This window comes from Lithobates pipiens, unplaced genomic scaffold (genome assembly GCF_037356315.1).
Source record: "Lithobates pipiens isolate NorthernLeopardFrog02 unplaced genomic scaffold, aLitPip1_a1.2 Scaffold_27, whole genome shotgun sequence".
NCBI lineage: Eukaryota > Metazoa > Chordata > Amphibia > Anura > Ranidae > Lithobates > Lithobates pipiens.
The window spans coordinates 144,872,080-144,898,259 of NW_027507788.1; the positions used below are offsets into that span (position 1 = coordinate 144,872,080).

The 26,180-nt window shown below is 42.7% G+C and overlaps 1 protein-coding gene across 4 annotated transcripts in view; it reads right to left on the minus strand.

Annotated features, from left to right (window-relative positions):
• DVL1 (dishevelled segment polarity protein 1) overlaps positions 1-26,180 on the minus strand; it is a 238,124-nt gene that overhangs the window by 152,399 nt on the left and 59,545 nt on the right. For all 4 annotated transcript variants that reach the window (XM_077457613.1, XM_077457612.1, XM_077457611.1 and 1 more), the window contains exons 2-4: positions 23,291-23,360; positions 20,929-21,050; positions 17,572-17,684 (exon numbers count right to left, since the gene is read on the minus strand). In XM_077457613.1, the coding sequence (XP_077313739.1) occupies positions 17,572-17,684; positions 20,929-21,050; positions 23,291-23,360 (305 nt within the window). The remainder of the gene's footprint in view (positions 1-17,571; positions 17,685-20,928; positions 21,051-23,290; positions 23,361-26,180) is intronic.

Here is a 26,180-nt window from a genome sequence, read left to right on the forward strand (position 1 = left end):
TCATGCAGGATCAATGCAGAGAAATTACCATTTGAACCATGGGACATTAACTCTTTAAACTCTCCATACCCAAAAATTACTAGGAAATGCAAGGCTAAACACAAGTATCTGACCACAATTTGTTTTTATAAACAAAGGCTGTCCATTTTTTAAGCTTTTAATTAATGGTATGTTACCAATGGGATTTTTCCATAAGAGTGCAAATGGCAAAAATTAAGCAATTCAACTTGCAGATGTGAAATTATTGGAGGATAAATTCTGATTGGCTATCATGGCTTACTGTATTTTTTCTCTGTCCCTACTACAAGCCTGACACAGTGCTTGCCCTACTGCTGGAAAGTGATTGGCTGCTCTTGTAACTGCACACTATACACCCTCACTTCTCTTTGTATGGGTTTGTTAAAAAAAAAAAACTGGCTTGTTAGCCATGTTTTGTATTATCCTAATTACCAAGTACAGAAAACAACAGCATTCTCCATCCTCTGAAAGAGCAAGTTTGGATGCCAACCTCGTATTCAATGCCAATTAGGTCTTTTATACAAAATAACACACTGCAGATTTCCGACAATAATGACATGCTGCTTCTGTGTAACCTTTTATTTTTGTGTTTTTACTCTTCTATTTGTCCTCTGCCATAAATCTTTTGGCATTGAGCTGACATCACCGTCCCTAGTTATTATCCTCCCTCCTATCCATACTGATCCCTATGGGATCATTTTTATAGTTCACAAAGAAATCTACACAATACAGTATATTACAGCATCCAATTGGCTTCCTCACCACAAAACCAACGAAAGGTGGCACTGGACTGGTCTATAAAAGTGTCAAAAAAGACAGAATCAATGTGGGGAAGCAGTGGTCTCATTGCAGAGATCCAACATACCCTCTACTGAGTCAAACCTACAGATCTGCAATCAGCAAAGACAATGACCCCTGCTAATTGAGGAACTCTGGCTCTAAATAAGTGGGGCTTCCCCACACAAAGTACTGCCTGGTACACTATCAGTTTTTTTTTAATCAGTAGTCTTTTCAAAAGAGATCCAACATAACCCCTGTTGAGACCAAGCCAATAAGGAGAGAGCAATAGCTTTCTTGATTGCAGCTATGGGTACGACTCAGCAGGGGGTGTGTCAGACCCTTGGAGAGAGACCACTGTTTCCCCCCAGAGAACAAGGGTTCTTCTCTGCAGCATGCTGGCAGGGAACAGTTTTTTCTACTCAGGCTAAGACTACTTTAGAAAGAAAACAAACTATAAGGCTGCATCTCTTTTATTGTAATCAACCTGGAATGTATTTACTGTAGCCAATTTAAAACTGGGAATTCAATTGACCTTTAACTTCATATAGGTGACGGTCTATAGCAGGGATATTCAATTAGCGGACCTCCAGCTGTTGCAAAACTACAAGTCCCATCATGCCTCCTGCCTCTGGGTGTCATGCCTGTGGCTGTCAGTCTTGCTATGCCTCATGGGACTTGTAGTTCTGCAACAGCTGGAGGTCCACTAATTGCATATCCCTGGTCTATAGAAACATACAAGTTCTTAAAATCGACAGTAGATTCAAATGGATATCTAAAAAAAATTAAAAATAAATCTGTATGGGCACAATGAAGCACCTTAGCTAGTAAGCTTGAGGGCAGGAACTGATGTGAATGCACAATATGTACCATATATAAAGTGCTGCTTAAATTGACGGCGGTATACAAGTACTTTTAATAAATAAAATAAATAATGAAAGAAACAAGGTATCAAATTCTCTACACAAGGATAATTCTTCGCATTACATGATCACATTTGAACAACAAATGCAACACAAAACCTTGAAAAAGTTCAGATTGTCAAATCTTGCTTAAAAAATAAGTCTATAATGACAGCTGCAGGGATCGCAGTGATGGATAAATCCTCCTCTTTAACGATTTTGTTAAAGTTGAAGAATACCTTTAAATCATATGAATGGCCCCAGGTCCTGATTTGTGGCAGCAAGTCGTTTTAACTGCTAGGAATTCTTCCCAAAAGGCTGTCATAATTCTTCTAGACATCACCTAAATAATTATTTCAACTGTTGAAGGTAGGGTCTGAAAGAACTTTAAGCTATATATTGGGGTTGATTTAGTAAAGGAGCAGAAACTGTCCACCTAGCAATGTGAAGTGTTTACTTAGTAAATAAGGCGGAAAGATATATACTGTACATTAATCATCTAATTATGTACTAGAATTTTGTGTGTATATATATATATATATATATATATATATATAGATAGATAGAGAGAGTGAGAGATTATATATATATATATATATATCTATCTATATAGATGTGCACACACACAAATGTGAGTACACCCCTCACATTTTTGTAAATATTTTATTATATCTTTTCATGTGACAACACTGAAATTACACTTTGCTACAATGTAAAGTAGTGCGTGTACAGCGTGTATAACAGTGTCAATTTGCTGTCCCTTCAAAATAATTCAACACACAGCAATTAATGTCTAAACCGCTGACAACAAAGGTGAGTACATCCGTAAGTGAAAATGTCCAAATTGGGCCTAATTAGCCATTTTCCCTCCCCGTGGTCATGTGACTTGTTAGTGTTACAAGGTCTCAAGTGTGAATGGGGAGCAGGTGTAAATTTGACACTGAAACCGAGCTGCAGCACGGTGGCCAAGACCATACAGCGGTTTAAAGAGGAAGTAAACCCTGATGAGTTTACTTCCTCTTTTTTTCCCTGCAAAGGTAAAGCATAATGGACTACTATGCATCGCATAGTAGCCCATTATGTGTCACTTACCTGACACAGGAGCCAGCGAAGTCGCGCTGTCCCCTGTAGTCCGCCGCATCCATCTTGCTGGTGGCGTCTCGCAGCTCCGCCGCTGTCATTCGGCGAAGCCGCGATGACGTCACTCCCGCGCATGCGCACGGGAGTCGACAAATGCGGCAGCTCCATTTTTGGAACTGCCGCGTTCAGTGCGCCTGCGCGCCGCTGTCTACGGCGAATGCGCCGTAGACAGCAGTGCCCGTTTTCGGGCAAATATCTCCTAAACCATATAGGTTTAGGAGATATTGCTTGGACCTACAGGTAAGCCTTAATCTAGGCTTACAATGTAGGTCAAAGTGGTTTGTAAGGGTTTACAACCACTTTAACAGGATAGGTTCCACTCTGCGCTATTATTAAACCCAACCCCTAAGCAGCAGCTCAAATCGTTCTACAACGCCACACAAAATTCTCTAAATATAAAGGAGCTGCGCTAGCAAATGATTAAAAATTTTTTTAATTGATTCCTAAAGTGAATAAATTAATCACCTGTGCAATAAACCTTTCTATTTAAAAATCATTGATATTAAAAATAATATAAGCCACCTACACCCAGAATAGTGTGAAAAACTACCAAATATAAACCACAATTTCATAAAACATCATAATTAGTGAAAAAGAGTCAACTTAAAAAATGTCATTAATAAATTATTTGAAAAATTATTAAACTAATTGGTGATGAAAAAATTAATTAATATAGACTCATTAATTCCAAACAAGTTACAGTCCATATAAAGTGTCCAATTTAAAACTGAAGAGATGCATGCAAACGTGTCAATGGGATCTCAGTGATAGAATCCAACACACACCCTTTGGAAAGTGCTGTGAAGTATAGCCAATACCGCCACCAATAAAGTCTCTGGCCGCTTACCAGAGCTCTAGGTCCCCATTAATTGGGACCCAGAAACGCAATGATTAATAGTCAGCGTTGACACTCTGGATGGCAGAAATACGCTCACTCACTCTCAGCTGCGGGGTATCAGGCAACAATAAGCAGTTTCACATATAGAAAAGAAAATGCTCACATGGCATAAAAATCTTTGAGATTTATTTTTAAAATAAGCAGGTATACACTCACATTATCCGGAAAATACAATGGCCATAAGAACACACACGAGCCGGCCGGCACTCAACTACCGCCCGTTACTTCCGGGACTGGCTTAGAATGCGGTGGCGTCAGCACTCAGCTCCTCCCTACGTGTTTCATCACTCCAAAGACGTGGTCACGGAAATGCTATGTGAGCATTTTCTTTTCTATATGTGAAACGGCTTATTGTTGCCTGATACCCCGCGGTTGAGAGTGAGTGACCGTATTTCTGCCATCCAGAGTGTCAACGCTGATTATTAATCATTGAGTTTCTGGGTCCCATTTAATAGGGACCTAGAGCCCTGGTAAGCAGCCAGAGACTTTATTGGTGGCGGTATTGGCTATACTTCACAGCACTTTCCAAAGGGTGTGTGTTGGATTTTATCACTGAGATCCTGTTGACATGTTTGCATGCATCTCTTCAGTTTTAGATTGCACACTTTTAATGGACTGTAATTTGTTTGGATTTAATGAGTCTATATTAATAATTTTTTTCATCACCAATTAATTTGTTTAATAATTTTTCAATTAATTTATTAATGAAATTTTTCAAGTTGATTTTTTTCACTAATTATCATGTTTTATGAAATTGTGGTTTATATTTGGTAGTTCTTCACACTATTATGGGTGTAGGTGGCTTATATTATTTTGAATATCAATGAATTTTAATTAGAAAGATTTATTCCACTCAGAACAGGCCTCGCCATGGTCGGCCAAAGAAGTTGAGTGCACGTGCTCAGCGTCATATCCAGGGGTTGTCTTTGGGAACTAGATGTATGCGTGCTTCCAGAATTGCTGCAGAAGGTTGAAGGGGTGGGGGGTCAGCCTGTCAGTGCTCAGACCATTTACTGCACGCTGCATCAAATTGGTCTGCATGGCTGTCATCCCAGAAGGAAGCCTCTTCTAAAGATGATGCACAAGAAAGCCCGCAAACAGTTTGCTGAAGACAAGCAGACTAAGGACATGGATTACTGGAACCATGTCCTGTGGTCTGATGAGACCAAGATAAACTTATTTGGTTCACATGGTGTCAAGCGTGTGTGGCAGCAACCAGGTGAGGAGTACAAAGACAAGTGTGTCTTGTCTACAGTCAAGCATGGTGGTGCGAGTGTCATGGTCTGGGGTTGAATGAGTGTTGCTGGCACTGGGGAGGTACAGTTCATTGAGGGAATCATGAATGCCAACATGTACTGTGACATACTGAAGCAGTGCATGATCCCCTCCCTTCGGAGACTGGGCCGCAGGGCAGTATTCCAACATGACAACAACACCAAACACGCCTCCAAGATGACCACTGCCTTACTAAAGCTGAGGGTAAAATGGACTGGCCAAGCATGTCTCCAGACCTAACCCCTATTGAGCATCTGTGGGACAACCTCAAACAGAAGGTGGAGGAGTGCAAGGTCTCTAACATCCACCAGCTCCGTGATGTCCTCATGGAGGAGTGGAAGAGGACTCCAGTGGCAACCTGTGAAGCACTGGTTGGAAAATAATGGTGGCAACACCAAATATTGACACTTTGGGCCCAATTTGGACATTTTCACTTAGGGATGTACTCGCTTTTGTTGCCAGCGGTTTAGACATTAATGGCTGTGTGTTGAGTTATTTTGAGAGAACAGCAAATTTACACTGTTATACAAGCTGCACACTCACTACTTTACATTGTAGCAAAGTGTAATTTCAGTGTTGTCACATGAAAAGATATAATAAAATATTTACAAAAATGTGTGGGAAACATATTGTAAACACTTATGAGATACTGTGTATATATATATATATATATATATATATATATATATATATATATATATATATATATATATATATATATTTATTTATTTATTATAATTATTATTATTATTTTTTATGCTTACCTTGCAGGAAGCTGGAAATCCAAAGTGAAGACAGCGTTACCGTATTCACTAATCACATGAACAGCCTCTTTTCATGTAATAAATCAACCCTCTTTTGAAATGGTGGTATCAAGCATAGATCATATAATACATTGGGTACTCAAAGTGAACACAGATTCAGCTTATATATTAATGTGTAAATTTATGTAAAAATTGAAAATCTGTATTTTATTTCAGCCACATACAATGTCTATTCTGCAATAAAGGATTCTCACCTGCCTGTTGGGCTTCTTACTGACAATGTACACTGAGCTTTGCATGCACAACTCAGTGTACATTCAGCTGGGATGAATGAACTCTGGCTCATGTGCAGCATGGCCTATCAAGGTGGCCGATGATCCCATACCAGGAAGAAGCATGGGTGAAAATGTGGGCACTGGCAAGGGAACTGGCAGATGTCACATCACTGAAGGGGAGTGAAAATTGTAAGTGAATATTCCTTTAGTAAATCAGCCTGCTTTCTGGTGTTGCTTTTGTGTACTGTAATCATTGCTACTGCCACACCTGACCAGGCCTTAAAACTTTTCCCAAACCGTATGGACAACTAATAAATTTTTCTGTTTTGGATAGAGCGAGGAAAAAGTTAAAACAGTTCTTTTGCCGTTTGTCTCCTGTTGGGGGGATTTCACTTTAAAAGCCAGCAGCTATAAATACTACTGCTGCTGACTTTTAATAAATGGACACTCACCTGTCCCAGGGTCCAGCGATGTCGGCAGCCGAGGCCGATGGATTCCTCGGGCTCTCGGCTGCTGCCGCCACCATCCTCGTGAGGGAATCAGGAAGTGAAGGGTTGTGGCTTCACTTCCCGGTTCCCTACTGCACATGCGTGAGCCGCGCAGCGCAATGAGAATGGTCCGCGCTGTCTCTGGGACCCGTGTGCGGCGGGACAGGAAGAAGCCGTGCACCGTGGGAGTCTATGCCTGGAAGTGGGTGCAAATAACTGTCTTAGACAGGTATCTGCACCCGCTCCCCCCTGAAAGTTGCCAACTGTGACACCGGGGGGGGGGGGGGGGGGGGAGGGTTCTGATGAGCGGAAGTTCCACTTTAGGGTGGAACTCCGTTTTAAGCTCATGTCTAGATGAGACTAGAGTTCTACAAATTCAGGGGAATTCCCCATTACACACTCCTCTCTATTTCTGAGCAAAATTCCACTCATAAACCTACACTTTTAGGAGAGTCCATTTTCTGGCACCCCCACAGCTCCCATTATTTCTATCTGGCAACCTCCACGTCACTGATGTCTGACCACTGCAGAGAGACTGCTGCTTTCACAAACCTCCCTAGTAGGTTTTCTGTGCCTTTTTTTGGCCAATAAGTAGAAGGGGGGTGGGGATGATGGGTGACCCGGCAGGTGAAAAAAAAAGTGAGGTCACTGACCTAGGAATGCTGGTAAATTGATGAACAGAAAAATGCTTTAGCAAATACATTTCTGTATATGTATTTCAACTTTGTAGTCAGTCCTTTGTTCAGCTTTTAAAGCAAATCTGCAAGCCACCTGCTAACATATAAAAGCTTGTGTTCTATCCCTTCTTTCTGCACTCTCGGCTGATGCCTTATAGAGAGGCCTTACCTGTACAGTCATGTCTGCATTACTCAAAGTGTAAAAACAGACAATCTGGAGGACATTTATAAAGCTTACACCGGCTGGATACAGAGAATCTTATGTATTTTTTTACATGTCATTTACAAAGCACAGTTGTATTGCTTTTGCTGTTGTATTGATGATGTCAATTCCTGGCAAAACACAGAAACAAGCCTATTTTTTTTAACCTAAAGTATAACTACATTACAGTGGATATAAAAAGTCTACACACCCCTGTAAAAATGTCAGGTTTCTGTGATGTAAAAAAAAAAAAAACGAGACAAATCATTTCAGAACTTTCCACCTTTAATGTGACCTTTAAACTGTACAACTCGTAGAGAAACAAACTGTAACCTTTTTTTTTTGGGGGGGGGGGGGGTAAAACTAAAAAACTAAAATAATGTGGTTGCATAAGTGTGCACCTCTTATAAAACTGGGGATGTAGCTGTGCTCAGAATTAAGCAATCGCATTCAGACTCATGTTAAATAGGAGTCAGTACACACCTTCCCATATTTAAAGTGCATCTGATTCACCCCAAATAAAGTTCAGCTTAGTCATATTAAACAGCAAAAGCCATGGTCTGCAGAGAGCTTCTAAGGCATCAGAGGGATCTCATTGTTAAAAGGTATCAGTCAGGAGAAGGTACAAAAGAATATCCAAGGCATAGATATACCATGGAACACAGTGAAGGCATTCATCCTCAAGTGGAGAAAATATGGCACAACAGCGACATTACCAAGAACTGGACATCCCTCCAAAATTGATGAAAAGACAAGAAGAAAACTGGTCAGGGAGTATATAGTATCAGCATTTTTACACCCAATAGCTTTAAAGTGGCTCTAAAATATTAAAGTTTTTAACTTAAAGTGATTGTAAAGGCAGAAGGTTTTTTTTTATCTTAATGCATTCTACGCATTAAGATAAAAAGCCTTCTGTGTGCAGCAGCCCCCTTAATATTTACCTGAGGTCCCTCTAGATCCAATGATGTTGCAGGAGTGTCTCGGCTGCCTGGGACTCCCCTCATTGGCTGAGACAGCAGCACAGCGCCATTGGGTCCTGCAGCTGTCAAAGTCAGTCAGCCAAAGAGGAGAGAGAGGGGGTGGGGCCGAGCCGCGACTCTGTGTCTGAATGGACAAACGGAGCTGTGGCTCGGCTCAGGTGCCCCCATAGCGAGCTGCTTGCTGTGGGGGCACTCAACAGGAGGGAGGGGCCAGCAGCACCAAAGAGGAGAATCCAGGCTGCCCTCTGCAAAACCATTACAGAGAGCAGGTAAGTATAACATGTTTGTTATTTTTAACTAAAAAAAAAAAAAAAACAAGATTCTACAATCTTAATACATTCCCTGCATTAGGGGAAAAAAAGGCTCCAGTACTAACTTCCCTGTTCCTAAACACTTACCTGAGGCCTCACTCAATCCAGCGCAGTCTCATCTGCAGCACCGCTCTCCCCTCTTCTTAGACTTACAGGAGATTCAGAGAGCACGGTCCTGTGAGAGGGGACCGTGGCATGCTGTGTGCTTCTGTGGTTTGCAGGGGGTGGGGGGTGTCATTTGGGAGAAAAGATTGGTGGAGAATGCCAGCAGGGGACTTAAGAGAGGGTACGGGTCCGCTCTGTGTAATACCACAGAGGCCTTGCATTTTTATGAAAGGGTTCCTCTGATTGGCTAAGGTGGAGATTGTGATGTCATCTGCATGCCTCTTCACCACAGCCAGAATAAGGCAGTCCATAGACTAGTCATTTTGGAGGGGGGAATCCTCCCCACTGAGCTACTGTATTCTGACAGCGGGGAGACCTCGCTGCCATCGAGCTCCCGTGGGAGTCTATGCTCGGAAGTGGGGGCAAATACCTGTCTTAGACAGGCATCTGCACCCCCCTTCCCCCTGAAAGGTGCCAACTGTGACACCGGAGGGGGGAGGAGGGTTCCGATGAGCGGAAGTTCCACTTTAGGGTGGAACTCCACTTTAAACCTTAAATTATTCACAAAAAGTACAAAGCTTCCTGTGAATGGCTGAGCAGTGATCAGACGGACGCTATTTTGTTCTAGCAGCAGACTGCACTGCATACTCTTTATACAGCACTGACAGTGGTGCGTATACACTAGTACAGAAAATAGTATTTAAAGTCGAAGCAAACACAGAGTTATGCCCCGTATACACGGTCAGATTTTCCCACGGAAAATGTTCGGAAATTCTGACTGTGTGTAGGCTCCCCACGGAATTTCCGCCCCCCCCCCCAGCCAAACTTGGTAGAACAATCTTTTGCTGCAATTACAGCTACAAGTCTTTTTGGGGATATCTCTACCAGCTTTGCACACCTAGAGAGTGACATTTTTACCCATTCGTTGCACAATAGCTCAAGCTCTGTCAAATTGGATACAGCGCATCTGTGAACAGCAATTTTCAAGTCTTGCCACAGATTCTCAATTGGATTTAGGTCTGGACTTTGACTGAGCCATTCTAACACAGGAATATGCTTTAATTGAAACCATTCCATTGTAGCTCTGGCTGTATTCAAAGAAGTAGTAGCTGCACACCACAGCAGCCTGTTGGTGTCCTGTAGTGTCACATTGGGTCCTCCAATAAATGACTCTTGAACTTTGGAACTAGCCGCCGTGTGCAGTTATTTCTTCTTGGACTACTACATGTGGTGGCGAGCCAAGGCTGGCACCCACATGAAGTTTTCATTAGGTTTCTTTGCCTCGCCTGGCGTGGCAGGTGGTCTTCATTCACTCAGCTCTGGCTGTACGTTTAGGGTCGTTGTCCTGCTGGAAGGTGAACCTCCATTCCAGTCTCAAGTATTTTTGCAGACTAACAGGTTTTCTTCTAAGATTGCCCTGTATTTGGCTCCATCCATCTTCCCATCAACTCTGACCAGCTTCCCTGTCCCTGCTGAAAAAAAGTATCCCCACAACATAATAATGCCACCACTGTTTCATGGTGGGGATGGTGTGTTCAGGGAGATGTGCAGTATTCGTTTTCTGCCACACATAGCATTTTGCTTTTAGGCCAAAAAGTAAAAATGTTGGTCTCGTCCGACCAGAGCACCTTCTTCCACATGTTCGCTGTGTCCCTTAAATGGCTTCTCGCAAACAGGTCCTCTTATGGCCTTCTTTCAACATAGGTTTTCTACTTGCCACTCTTCCATAATTTGTGGAGTGCGTGACTAATAGTTGTCCTGTGGACCTATTCTCCCACCTGAGCTGTGGACCTCTGTAGCTCTTCCAGAGTTACCATGGGCCTTTTGGCTGCTTCTCTAGTTTTGCAGTTCTGTTTTTGGATGATTGATTGAACAGAGCTCGGTGAGATGTTCAAAGCTTATGATATATTTTTATAATCTAACCCTGCTTCAACCTCTCCACAACTTTATTTCTGACCTGTCTGATGTGTTCCTTGGCCTCCATGATGCTGTTTGTTCACTAAGGTTCTCTAACAGACCTCTGGGGGCTTCATAGAACAGCTGTATTTATACGGACATCAAATTACACACAGGTGAATGCTCTTTACTAATTAGGCAACTTCTGAAGGCAATTGGTTCCACTAGATTTTAGATTTTACTTAGGGGTATCAGAGTAAAGGAGGCTGAATACAAATGCACGCCATACTTTTCAGATTTAAAAAAAATGAAAAAACATTTATCATTTTACTTCCACTTCACAATTATGTGCCACTTTGTGTTGGTCTATCACATAAAATCCCAATAAAATACATTTACGGTTTTGGTTGTAACATTACAAAATGTGGAAAATTTCAAGGGGTATGAATAATTTTTCAAGGCACTGTAGAACAATGAAATGGGCATTATAAAGCCTGCTGCTATGAAGCATGCACCATAAATTATATACTAGGGGCTTGATATAGTAGTTAAAGTGGGAATAAAACTAAATCTAGGAAGCTCAGTCTCCTGTAATATATTCTAATTAATTTTTATTTTTTATTTTTTCATTCAACCAGTGGAATTTTCGCATCCACACATTCGCGGTGGATGGGAGAATTACTCCTGCTGTAGCTTTGTATTCTGACAGTGGAGAGCCTTCCTCGCCATCAAAACATATTGATCAGTGTTTCCATCTATAGCTGACGGCACTGATCATTAAGGAAAAACCCAACTGGCCAGTTGTACAGAATCCAATCAGTAGATTGACTTTGTACAACCAGCCTGCCTAAACATAGATCGAAATTCAGCCGGTCCATGCTGAACCGGCCAAAATATCGATTCATTTATGTCCGCCTTAATGCAGCTGATTCAGAAGAAAGCACAACCAAAGTATGGCTGGGCAGCTGTCAGTTTAGCCTCACAATGAAGTGAAAATTATTTTCTGGCCCCATCAGCAGCAGTTCAGTTTGATTCAGATAAAGCATCTATCTGTGATATGTTTAACAGAGGCCTTTACAGGTAGGTAACACATCTGAGTTTTGTCATCAGCACACATCTATAGAGAGGGTGTCCATAACTGTTTGCCATGCCTGTGCAGATAAACACTGATTAGTGGCTCTCATAATGCACACCTCTTACAATGTGCTAGTTAGCACTGACAGCACTGCATTCACTTTGACAGAGACAGAGGATCTGCCTCCAGGCAATTCACTACCAGTCCAGACAAGCTAAGCACACAATATCCACCCTCAGAGGCCCCCAGGGTATACTGAGGACTTGTCAAACTTCCAAAACATGCAGTACAACAGACCAAGTCAAGGTGTGACTGGCATGAGACAATCTTCTGTCAAAGCACAGAGACTCTTTATCAAGATTTACAGTCAATGTCAAGTCAGCAGTAAACTATGCTCAGTGTAATAGTGGAGGGCAGGCACCGGACATCTCAGGATGCAGACAGCTTCCTGGAATATCTTGCCAAATAGATGTTTTCTGCATGTTTGTGTAAGTGGTCACATGACTGCTCGCTTTCTCATCTTTTCTCTTAAATCATCTATGGACTGTTATAGGCAAGACTGATATCCCCGTGACATGCTGCAGTCGGATGGTGGCTTGGAGAAAAAGGGGACATTGCTGTGGATAACTCCACACAATGTTTTCGGTGTTGTCACAATAATGCAGGAAGCCGACCTGCGGGATGTTTACTAGCAAGATCAACAGGTATTATAGGCATTAAAGACAGGACAAGATACAGACACTGTACTCCCTAAAGAGAAACTGAACTCTGGGAGCTGTAGCCAAAAATAGAAGGCATAGGCCAAAGGACTAGTCACTGGTGTTGCCAGTGTTTTCCTTTTTCCATTTTTTCCCCCCAATACTGACTTACCGTGCCTTGTTCTGAACGTTTTTTCCCTGTGGCCATCTTGGTAGAAGCAGGGCTTTACTTCCTTATGTCAGAGCCTCCAGCAAGGACAATAGTGAGCAGAATCGCATCCCAAATCTTCAGGGACTGGCATTCAGAGGCAGCACAGACATAGATTCACAGTGCAGTTCTATACATTAGCTATGAGGCTGTAAGCATAGACATAGTCACATTCTAGGAAGACTTCTGGACAAAATTTACGCTAACCCCAAGTGAAAGCTCAATCTAGACAATCCCTTCTATGGCAATACTAGTTTCCTTTTGAAACCAGGATACAGATATTCAGAATTCTGCAAAGCAGAAAACCTGTCTTGTCCTGTGAGGTAATTCTTGTGCATAGAAGGCAATTGCATGGCTGCCCACCAGATGAAAAAAATTAATTATCATAAAGCAGACAATGAAGTGGTCATAGCAGCAGGTGCCCTTTGCCAGAGTGGAGCCTATGAACAGGTTTACATTGCCTACTAATAAATCCAGCCCAGTAATAGGTTAGGAGAGGTGCATTAAACAAGACACTCATTTCCTAACCCATGCCCAAAAAATAAAAATAAAATAAAATAAGGAAGCCAGACAAAACCGGATTGGTTCATGCAAACAGCGGAGGCCTTTTTTAATTTTCTCTAGAGGTCACTGCCAGTGTGGTCATAATATTCATGTAGAGTAAATACGTGTTAGAAATAATAGCTTGGGGTTGGAAAATGATACACACATTTAAAGGGTAGTCACAAGGTCCTATAGAACACTGAAAAGAATAATGGAGAGAAGTTGTTAAAACAAGAGTAGAAAGAACCTAGAGCAGCTGTGCATAGTAACCAATCAGCGTCTATCTTCAGCTTGTTTAGTTAAAGCGGAACTAAACCTATCAATTTAATGGTTTCCCAAAACAGTTTTATTCAAGGCATGCAATGAACGTGTAACTGCTGTAACTGATCACATGGACAGCACCATGGCAACTGAAGATCAAGCAGAGGCTAAAATGGCAGCTTCCTTGGCTGTAAAGGATAGGAGGGTTTAGTTCTGCTTGAAGCTTTGAAAATGAAAGCTAGAAGCTGACTGGTTGGCAAGCAACTGCTCCAGATTCTAGCTGCTCTGATCCAAAGCTGGTCATACAAGGTTATTTATTTTTTGTTCAGCTGCAGGGAGGATGAAGGAATCCCCCAACCAGGACATTGCCTTCCGACAGCTATACCCGCTGCTGTCCAAATACAGTGATCGGCAGCTGCAGCTACTGGTGGATGGTACACTTTACATCCGGTCCTTTCAACAAAAGTCAATAAGACAATCAGTTTGTTCATTGGGGGAACCCATACACTGATCAAAATTTGGCTGTTCCTTGTTGGACCAGAGTATAGCTAGGTTTAGTAAATTGCCTTCAATGTGTGAAGTACTACAAGTCGAAGCATTGCATCCAATATGACATAGTTTCTCACTACAGTATAATAAATTTAGGCTGCTTTACATCTATGGCAGCCCTATGCACATCAGCATACTCCTATGGCCTGCCTTAAGGCATGTGTACAGCAACATTTGTCTGCTCCTGAAAGGCTTTCTTTCTTCATACAAGTTAATGCAAATGCAACGCAGCTAGTATTTTATTGAAATTAGCTCAAACGTTAATCACAAGCACTATTAGATTGGGTCAAATGCAGCAAGTCAAATCAACACAAAAGCATGCTGCATCTGGATTGCTTCCGAGTGCATAAAAGCCTTTATTAATCAATAAATCTGAAAATACACAAATATAACCAAAAATATCCACTTTAATAAAGCCCAACGACAGGAAAATTTAAAAATGATCCCTTGCAGTGGGGGTGCACCTGCACTGTAATTGTTAATTCCATATTTTGCCTAGGGGAGAGGAGAAACACTTTTACTTACCTGATCCTCCACACTCCAGAGCTGAACTGTCCCTCGGCATCAATACAGCATCAACACTTCCAATGCAGGGCTATGGATCCTGCTTTGGTCTTGATGTCAGGATTCTAGATCATTAGAGATGATGTATGGAGCCTAGATCGCTAGACCATTGGAGATATCAGGATTCTAGACTGCTAGACTATTGGAGATATCAGGATTCTAGACCGTTAGACCATTGGAGATGATGTCAGGATCTTAGACCGTTAGACCATTGGAGATGTCAAGATTCTAGACCATTAGACCATTGGAGATGTCAGGATTCTAGACCGCTAGACCATTGGAGATGTCAGAATCTTAGACTGTTGGGGGGGGGGAAAAGGGCTGTAGGGACCAGTCTAGTGGCAGGGGAGTAGCAGAGGTAAGTAAAGATTTTTGTTTCCCTCCAGGGGTCTCCCAACTATGGCCCTCCAATTGTTCAGGAACTACAATTACCATCAAGCCTAGTGATGTCTATGAATGTCAGAGTTTTACAATGCCTCATGGGACATGTAGTTCCGCAACAGCCGGAGGGCCGTAGTTTGGAGATCCCTGCCCTATACAAGCACTTAACCCTTGCAATGAGGACACAGGCCCACTCCAAGGGATAATATTTTACGTGCCTGGAGTTGGGCTTTAAGTCATGCAATATAAGGACTGATGTACGTAGGTATCTGTGCTTTGTTTCTGTAACAACATACACTGATTCTAGAGAGTCATGATAATGTGCAAAACTGCAGAAAACCATAGTAACCAGATTTCAGTTTACTGAAGTCAGACCAGTGAAAGAAAAATGTTGATTTGTTTACAATAAGTTACCGCAAAAGTTGTTAAAAATTCAACACAAAACACAGATCAGTCTAGCAATAACGATGCACTCTATTACGAATGGACAGTTTTGGCTTCTGCTTCAAATAAAGCACCTTATGCTACTGTCCAACAAGGTTGTTTTTTTTTTGTTGTTGTTTTTTTATTCATATTTTATTTTGAAAAGAAAAAACAAAAGAAAATGCAAAAGAAACATAACAATAAGATTCACATAGCAAACCTAAACAAAAAAGGAAAACAAACAGCATCAATACAATTAATTCACTACCATCAGATCTTTCCAGATTATACAAAAATATCCATCGCTATTAAAAAAAGATGTTCCAGTTCAACCAAGATGTTATATTAAGTCATCATAGTCTACCAATAACATGCCCTACCTTTATTTTAGATTAAAAGGAGTCCAGCCTGAGCTCGTTTGGCTGGGCTTCTCCTATGGGTCACAGGAGTGCAATTAGTCTTGCACTCCTGTGACCCGTTTTCAGCGGAGCGGTCTGAAGTCCGCTCTCTGCTGACATCACCAGGATCAGTCCAGGCACCTGCATCATCCCAACTAAGTCTGGATCCGCCAGCTGCCTAGACTGATGGCAGTTTCAGCCTCTCAGAGCCAACACTAAGATGGCTGCTCCCTGCCCTTCCACAGCTCAGCGCTTCAGTGAGTGTGAAGGAGCAGAGCAGGAGAGATGCTGACTGACAGGCAGCAGCTCTCCGCTTGGGGAAATGAGAGAACCGAGCCATCAGCAATGTTTGGTGGCTTAATTCTCAGTGCAGAGGCAGTGGGGGACAAATCAAGCATCAGACTGATGCTGCATCCACCTAGGTAAGTATGAAACTAAAAAAAAAAAAATTAAAAAAAAAAAAAAAAACCACCATACTTCTCCTTTAAGGTTGTTTCTTGTAATGCAGTGCATGAAGATAATCTGAAGATGCCCTCAGTACCTTGTCGTAGCATTATAAAAAGTATGGACTCCTTGGGATCAGTTTAGTTACCAATTTTGTTCTCATTTGTGTTGCAATGTCAGCAATTATTGTCATCAGTGGATGTACACAACTTGGTAAATAGGAGATCAGTACACATTTAGATAAGCATTTTGGGGTTGATTTACTAAAATCGAAGAGTGCAAAATCTGGTGCAGCTGTGTGTGGCAGCCAATCAGCTTCTAACTTCTGCTTGCTCAATTAAGCGTTGACAAAAAAACTGGAAGCTGATTGGTTTCTATGCAGAGCTACACCAGATATTGCTCTCTCCAGTTTTAGTAAATCAACCCCATTGTTTACAGCTAATTTTTCAGCCATCTCTGGTCTTATATTGTGTAAGTGCATTTCTTTTCAAGTGATATTATACATTTTAAACATTTATTTAATTATTTACGCATTTTTATGAATGTGTTGGTCTACAAACCATCTATGAATGGAATTCACTTGTCAGAAGGCTCCTGGTGAGCTATATGGGATGTTTTAAAATTGTTCTGATTGGTTAAAGCAGAGTTCCAACATTTGGCACCTTTCAGGGGTAGGACGGGGGACAGGTACCCATTTTTCACCGTTCCGTTCCCCCGTTCCAGAGAGGGGACGCGGTCTCTCGGAAGTTGCGCCCCCCTCCTCCTTCCTCCAATTAGAAAGCGCTGCGTGCTTTGCAAATGTGCAATAGGGAACCGGCTTTGAAGCCGAAAAGGCTTCACTGCTGGGTTCCCTTACGAAGATCGGCTGGGGTGCCGACATTGTGGACTCCCTGGATAGGTAAGTGTCCATATATTAAAAGTCAGCAGCTGCAGCATTTGTAGCAGCTGACTTAAAATATTCGTGGGGGAGCTAGACCTCTTCTTTAAGGTGGTATTCCTTTTTCATATTACTATCTTAAATGTATTTCTGTATAAGAATTGTGGCTGATTGTTCTTTGATGGAGCCATGGCAGTTTAATATTTGGTTTGTCCCTGATGAGCACGCTAGGCGGTGCAGTCCTTGCTTGGGTTGGATTTTGCCGTGTGCTGCAGCTGACAGTCACTATTATGGAAAAAATCAATGGTAGATATTTATGCGATCTGGACCGTGTCCCATGTCAGGACACAATCAATATCTCCATCTGCTAAGTACCATTACAATGATCAATCCACATTTAATACATACAGAATGGAAGGTGACACAAGACAGATCACTATACCGTCATCATGAGCCTCTCTGTTCTTCCGTCGATGGCGCTCCCTCCTGTGGCTTACAACTGAATCTGTTCCCGTCTCATTGTCAAGGCCATCTCGACTGCTGCCAGCATTTGGACTGTAATACATAACAAGTTGGAAAATATTAATAGTAACAAAGGGAGAATGATCTACGAACCATGGGGGAAAAGTGAAGTAGTTGACTGTATGAGCAAATCAGGTTTGTTGTTTGATTTTCCTAGAGTGAGAGATGAAGTTTGATTGTTATGGGGAACAGTTCAATTTCTGCATCAAATGTGTGAGCTCCAGTCTACATAAGTCAGTACCAGGTCTGTGGGAAGTAGTGAAGTGCACTTTATGGCAAATGTCACATTGAAACGTTGTCAACACAAAGTTGTACTGGAACAAGGGTAGCGGACCAAACACAAAGTGGGTCCAGAGAAGGAAGTGGATCCATAGATCATCATTCCTACAACACTGCCTAAGATCCATGTCAGGCAAGACATTTAGCAGAATCACTATGATGTGGCAGCCATTTACCCTATAGAGTTACTTGTTGGCACAGAATGCTATAGAATGTTACTCGCTAGTGAGGGAACAGTGATGAAGCAACACGTGGATGGTTAAGCCAGCAAGCAAACAACTCTATAGGCAAAAGATAAGCTGTCTCTTAACAATCCTGGCAAATGGTCGCCAGCAACAAGGCCATTTGCCTGGCATGGCCAAAAGTGTTCAGGCCCTTACTGTATATTCATAAGTATCTGGACTAGTAACACAATCTAGGTGTACAGCCTTTGACATCAGTATTAGGTCCATATCAGACAAGCTTTCCTGCTTCCAGTGACAGTACTGTCAAGAGACAACTTATCTTGTCCTATGGAAACGTTCACTCATTGGCTGGAGCAGCTAGATGTCACTCCCTCATTGCTCTCTCACTATCAAGTGAGGTTCTGCAGGCCCACAAGACATCCAACTGCTAGCTGTCAGATGTTCATCATGTTCTGCGTCTCCAGTAAGGAGATGTCTTAGTAAAAGCTGTCAGGGGTACAGGAACACAGGAGAAAAAACTCCCCAACTGGGACACAGGCAGCAAAAAAACTGACAGAGGTTCCAACATATTTTTCATTCTAAGACCTCATACACGGACATTTAAAAAAAACGAACTGTAAAGCTAGTACCAACTCCAGGAAAAAAAAACGGCATTAAAAGCGTGATTTTATCCGCGTTTTGCATTGGCGTCAATGCGTGTTTAGCCACACTAGCTTTCAGCTGCGTTTCTCTACCTCTATTAAAAATTAATGGTTGCCTATGGAAGCCCATTGATGTGAATAGAATAGAAGTCGCACCAGAAGTCGGATCAAGATGATCCTACTTGCGGTGAAACCCGCCAAAATGTAAAAAAATTTAAATTACGCATGAGGGTCAGACCCTTTGGTCTGGTACAGCTCTTAAGGGGAACCCCCATGCCCAAATAAAAATGGCGTGGGGGTCCCCCCCCCACAATCCATACCAGACCCTTATCCGAGCATGCAGCCTGGCAGGTCAGGAAAGGGGGGGTGAGCGAGTGCCCCCCCCCGAGCCATACCAGGCCCTCAACATGGGGAGTGTGTGCTTTGGGGCCCACACCCCAAAAGACCTTGTCCTCCATGTTAATGGGGACAAGGACCTCTATCGGACAACCCTTGCCCAGTGGTTGTCAGGATCTGAGGGCGGGGGCTTATTGGAATCTGGGCCCCCAGATCCTGGGCTCCCACTTTAGGTGAAGTAGGGGTACATCATTATTTTGAGGGGACAGCAAATTTACACTGTTATACAAGCTGTACACTCAATACTTTACATTGTAGCAAAGTGTCATTTCTTCAGTGCTGTCACATGAAAAGATATTATAAAATATTTACAAAAATGTGAGGGGTGTACTCACTTTTGTGAGATACTGTATATATGTGAACTGTTGCACAGATTTACAGGATATATGTATAGACATTATATTTATTTTGAGTTTTGCCAACTACCAGAAGGTTGTCACTTATATGGTCATACAATTTTTGCAATACCAACATATGCACACGCATGCATTTAGGAGGTTTTCCTTCATAACACTGATACTTGTATGTCTTTGGTGTGCATTTTTTCATTGCATTTTATGGTTGATTTTAATATTTTGGGGAGGGTGACACCATTATTGTTGTTATATTGCATTTTTTGTGCTGTTTTCTTAGGTTTTTGCTACACATTTAGGCTGTCTAGCGCCATAGTATCCATAAAGGATGACAACATGATTGCACATATCACATACACTGGTTTGCAACGTATTTATCCCCTAGAGGAATATTAATAATTTTTTTAAATATTCGTTTGGTCTCACTGGGCATTTTTTGTGTTGTGTTTTTTTTTTTTTTTGTTTTTTTTACACATTGAATTCATACGGATATTATTTTTGAGTTTTTTTGCCCACCTTATGTAATCATTTTGAATAGGCTGTTTTGCACTAATACTTTATAGTCCACTCTGAATAACCTGAAGGAATGTCTGCAGATTTTTGGTGATATAGTGGGTGTGATAATCAGGTGTCCGCCTCCTTTTGGTCATTGAAGGCTCATTTATATGGGTGCTCAGTCCTATGCAGCAGATAGAGCCATTTGTTTCCCTTTTTCACCCAGATGCAGAGCCTGTGCATCCAAGTCCGTGCACTCATCTCTGCATGTCTGCCAAACCTAGCCGATGCTCTCCCATTCACTTTTTATGGGCTGCCTGCAATGGAAAAAAAAGGTAGACAAATGGTCCTGACAGCTGCATGGAGCTGATTGGCTGGGAGAATGAGCCCATAGAGTACACAATTACCTCCAGAATCTATCAGTATAACATTCCAGCTCTTCTTCAGCGCTCCCAGCCAAAGTGATTTCACTTGCAACAGCACCGCCTAGTGGTCAATAGCTTCCATACACGCACGGCATATATATGATCTGCACATAATGTAGCGTGAAGTGTTTATAGAAATGCAAATATAGACAGTAGAGGCAGATAGTCAGCGCCATTTATCAAAGCCTTCGAGAGAACAACTGTCTTATTGCCACCATAAGAAGCCAGACTTCATTTGTCAAAGCACGTTCGGGAAATTTCTTTTGTTTCCTACAGACACTAGTCAGATTCTTCTCATTCTCCCACTGCAGAATGGGATAATGAAAGGATGAGCCTCATTGGTTGCTATAGGCAACTTTTATTTACATCAGACACTGAGTTAAATTTCTTTTCATGGACCAACATGATTGTCTGCTACAGATGTCGAGCTCTTCTTTCAGACACATTAATGAATAAGGCTTAGTACATAGGCTGTGATATAAAAAAAAAAAAGGAGTCCTTACTGAAAGGATGGAGGGCGGGAGTCTCCAATTCCCCCTGTCCTTTCAATCGGAGGAGGGAGGTCTGTGCGACTTTCGGTGCTCTGAGATCCACCGTCTGAATGGGAACTTTCTGCCAAAACCAGCTGTGAAAAGGAAAGGAGACATTACAGTATGACAGCATGCAGGTTCTGTATGTATTCTATGCAATGTAGGAAGTCATCTCTCCTCTAGGCCTTTGGAAGCCCAGTGGGAAGTTGAACTGTGTGCAGATGCATGCAAAATAAACCAGTCCCCTTTGGGTAGAACTCCGGCTTCATTAATATCATGCAATTGTTTGTTAAAACTGATTCTTAGCCAGGTTTCAGTGGAACCATTGATTTCCTTCAGAAATTGCTAGGGGCAGTAACATTAAACCTTTTTTTATTAAAATAACAAACATATTATACTTATCTGCGCTGTGCAATGGCTTTGTACAGAGCAGCCCCGATCCTTCTTTTCTGGGATCCCCCCGTTGGAGCTCTAGGCCCCTCCTCTTCATTGAGTGCCCCTATGGAAAGCCGCTTTCCATGGGGGCACCCCTGCGGGCTTGCTCCCGAGCTGCCCCGTCTAAGTCTACAGGCACAGAATTGGCAACTTGGTCCCGCCCCGTCACAGCATTTGATTGACAGCAGCGGAAGCCATATCAATCAGCCCAATGAGTACGGAGACAGCGGAAAGAGGCTCTGCTCTAGTGCACATTGCTGGATCAGGCTCAGGTAAAGTGAGGGGGGGGGGGGATCCTGCAGCACAGAAGGTTTTTTACCTTGAGGTTTTAGAATCACTTTGAGCTGTTGCTCATTGGCCTCCCATTTGAGGCTGCTGCATAGTTTCAAGGCCAATGCCACTTAAAATGCATAGACCCAAAGATATTTTTAGCTGTCTGTAAGGGGGTCATTCTTCCCATTCGCCACGGATGTAAGAGGTGGTTTTCCCACTGATCACCAATGAATTGATTTTAGTGAGGGTTCCCAAAATAATTTCAAGGATTCATATGGGGTCGAGAAAGACTTTTGTAGCTCATAGCAGACTAATACAACTCCACTGCGATTGGTTGCCAATGGTTATCGCACTTTGAGAAAAACTCACCCAAGCACTACCCCTATATAGTATAGTCGCTTTTGATGAAGGCCTAAGGCTGAAATGCATCAGGATTTTTGGATGATGTTATTGCTGTAATGCTTAACCACATGCCGACAAGCCGCCACAGTTATACTGCGGCAACATGGCTCGGCTGCGCGAATCACCATCATGGTACGGCGTTATCATAGACAACCACTAGGGGGCACGCACCCCCTGCTCATCCACAGAGCCGATGCGAGTGTCCAACACTCAAGATCACTCGAGGCACATGGAGAACCCGGATCTGTGTGTGTAAACACACAGTTTCTGGTTCTCTGAGGGGAGAACTGACAGATTGTTCATACAGAGTATGGACAGCGATCTGTCACCTCCCCTGCACAGTCCCCATCCCCCTTCAGTTAGAACACACAATAGGACACACTTAACCCCTTCACTGCCCCCTAGTGGTTAACCCCTTCACTGCCATTGACATTTTTTACAGTAATCAATGCAGTTTTATGGCACTGATCGTTGTAAAAATGACAATGGTCCCAAAAATGTGTCAAAATTGTCTGGCGTGTCTGCCATAATGTCGCAGTCCCAATAAAAAATAAATAAAATAAATCAATATCGCAGATCACTGCCATTACTAGTAAAAAAAATAAAAATAAAAAAAATGAATAATAAAAAAGCCACAAAACTATCCCCTATTTTGTAGATGCTATAACTTTTGCGCAAACCAATCAACATACGCTTATTGCGATTTTTGTTTTACCAAAAATATGTAGAAGAATACATCACCTAAACTGAGGGGAAAAAAAAATTATTTTTATTTTTGGGGGATATTATAGAAAAAAGGTCGCTCTTTTTTTGTTTATAGTGCAAAAAATAAAAACCGCAGAGGTGATCAAATACCAACAAAAGAAAGCTCTATTTGTGGGGAAAAAAAAATCGTCAATTTTGTTTGGGAGCCACGTTGCACGATCGAGCAATTGTCAGTTAAATCGATGCAGTACTGAATTGCAAAAAGCGCTCTGGTCTTTGGGCAGCCAAATGGTCCGGGGCTGAAGTGGTTAAATAAATATTTTCTATGGAGAATCTGTCGAGTTGCCGGCCTGTACTTTCTATGGTTATCGCACTTTGTTTCCATTGGATTGCTCTTTGACGTCTAGCTAAATCAAAGTGGCACCCATTTATATAAAAGTACATATGATATGATACAAGAGGTACACAAGGAACAACATCATCATGCCAACATGCCATCCCTCCTGTTGCAAACACTTACCCAGGACACCACTCTTCCGTTAAAACACGGGAGCTTTGCGTTGTCATCTGAAATTTCTTCTTTGACCACCCTGAAATATTGAAGGTGACAAACATCAATGATTTAGAGTTTCAGCAATCTGACAACTCGCTGTCTTCTAGTCACATGACCTCCAGAATCATACAGCGTAATCCTAAATGTTTATCTTATTTGAAGCCCTGATTTGGTTCCAGTCATTTCTAGTTTCACACTTTCTTGCAATATACAGCCTGTCCCCAGAAAAACGTATATTACCGGTATGTGTGCTTCTGCATCTCTTAATGGAAGAAAACCATGTATATTAATTACCACCAGAAAAAGTCAGAGCCTCATTCACATAAATATACATGTGCTTAGTAAACACAGTCCCCAGAATTCATAGAGTATTACAGACACGCCTTACCATAGGCACGCCTTACCATAGGCACGCCTTACCATAGGCACTCAGTATAATGGTGTCACACCTCTGCATGACAAATGTTGATGCCTGTACAGATTTGTGTGCCCGTCTCAAACAGGTGGATGAATTTATCAAATGGAGGTGGGTGTTGTGCCTGCAGTAAGACCCATACTGGAGACAGCTCCCAGGCCACATGGCATCACTGGTTGTAGCAGGGGCGGACTGACCATTCGGCAACTCGGGCACTGCCCGAGGGCCCCGAGCCACTAGGGGGCCCCATCAGGGTTGCCAGCCTCAGTAAAACCAGGAACAGTATGTAAAAATCTGTGTTTTTTTTTTTTATATCTGTCATGTCCCTTACCGACATCCCTTTGGTCTAAAAATCCAGAGATTATAGCTGGCCCACCTCTCCAGTACCTTCTCAGCCAATAGAAACATGTCTGTGTATACTGTGTGATTGTATACTGTGCGTGTGCATTTGTGTATACTGTGGGGCCCCATTATCTCCTATTGCCCGGGGGTCCCATAATCTCCTATTGCCTGGGGGCCCCATAATCTCCTATTGCCCGGGGGCCCCATAATCTCCTATTGCCCGGGGGCCCCATAATCTCCTATTGCCCGGGGGCCCCATAATCTCCTATTGCCCGGGGGCCCCATAATCTCCTATTGCCCGGGGGCCCCATAATCTCCTATTGCCCGGGGGCCCCATAATCTCCTATTGCCTGGGGGCCTCATGAGTTGTCAGTCCGCCCCTGGGTTGTGGGATGTTGTCGGCAACACAATGTCACTGGTTGTTAGGATGCTGTCGGCTGTGTAGCTGACAGTGTCCTAACAACCAGTGACGCTGTATGAAAATAAAAGGAAAAAAAGAAAACTGAATTTTACTGAAGTGATCTTCTCACTGCATGCATTATCCTTGATATTATCATTATCTTTCACTCATGGAAGCTCAGCATCCCATTTCGGTGTTACCTAGTGCAGTTTACATGCAAACGCAGCCTACCTAAGAATGTGCCATCTTCTACACAGACATCCACCCGTCAAGGCATTTTGAGATTTGCATAACTTTTCCAAACGCAATCCCAGTCATGGTGATATCATGGGCCGCGGCCCGGACTCCCGGAAGTGGGAACAGGATACCTGTCAAAGACAGGTATCCTGTCCCCCGTCCACCCACAAAAGGTGTCAATTGGGGCACCAGAGAGTAAGAGGAGACAAATGAGCGGAAGTTCTACTTTTGGGTGGAACTCCACTTTAAACTTCAGCTTTAGCCCTGGTTCTCACTGATGCGATGCAGGAAACGCAGCGAACCCTGTGCGTTTCCTGCACTGCAATCGCACAGTGTTGCTGAACATCAGGAAAACTAAAAACGCTCCATTGCTGTGCCCCACACTGACAGTCCACTATTGGAGTGCAGGGTAGTGCCATCTGCCTGGCCAGCAGAGGAACTGGTAAGAAAAACTGCTTTCCCCTTCCCTAGGCAGAAATAAGCATTCAATCCATGCACTGCAGGTTTTCTTTTCCTGGGGATGGGCATTAAGGCAAACCTTCGCCCTAAATAAAAACTTCTTTTCCCCTGCCTTCTCTCACCTCTCCCTCTCACATTTGGATATTCACTATATTATCAAAAGTATTGGGATGCCTGCCTTTACACCCACATTTAACTTTAATAGCATCCCAGTCTTATGCCCTGTACACACGGTCGGACATTCCAACAACAAAATCCCTCAGATTTTTTTCCGACGGATTTTGGCCCAAACTTGTCTTGCATACACACAATCGCACAAAGTTGTTGGAAAATCAGATCGTTCAGAACGCGGTGATGTAGAACACGTACAACGGGACTATAAACCGGCCAGTAGCCAAAAGCTTTTGTCTCGTAATTTATGCTGAGCATGCATGGCACTTTGTCCGTTGGAATTGTCTACACACAATCGGAATTGAAATGATCGGATTATGTCGGAAAATTTTCGATCCAGCTCTCAAACTTCGTGTGTCAGAAATTTCAACGGAAAAAGTGAGATGGAGCCCACACATGATCGGATTTTCTGACGAGTTCCGATTGCACATTTTCCATCAGAAAGTCCGACCATGTGTAGAGGGCATTAGTCCGTAGGGTTCAATATTGAGTTGGCCCACCCTTTGCAGCTATAATAGCTTCAACTTTTTTGGGAATGCTGTCCACAAGGTTTAGGAGTGTGTCGTGTCTATGGGAATGTTCAACCATTCTTCTAGAGGCGCATTTGTGAGGTCAGGTACTGATGTTGGATGAGGCCTGGCTCGCAGTCTCTGCTCTATTTCAACTCAAAGGTGTTCTATCAAGTTGAGGTCAAGACTCTGTGCAGGCCAGTCAAATTCCTGCACCCCAAATTCGCTCATCCAGGTCTTTATGGTTCTTGCTTTATGCACTGGTGTGCAGTATTGTTGGAACAAGAAGGGGCCATCACCAAACTGTTCCCACAAAGTTGGGAG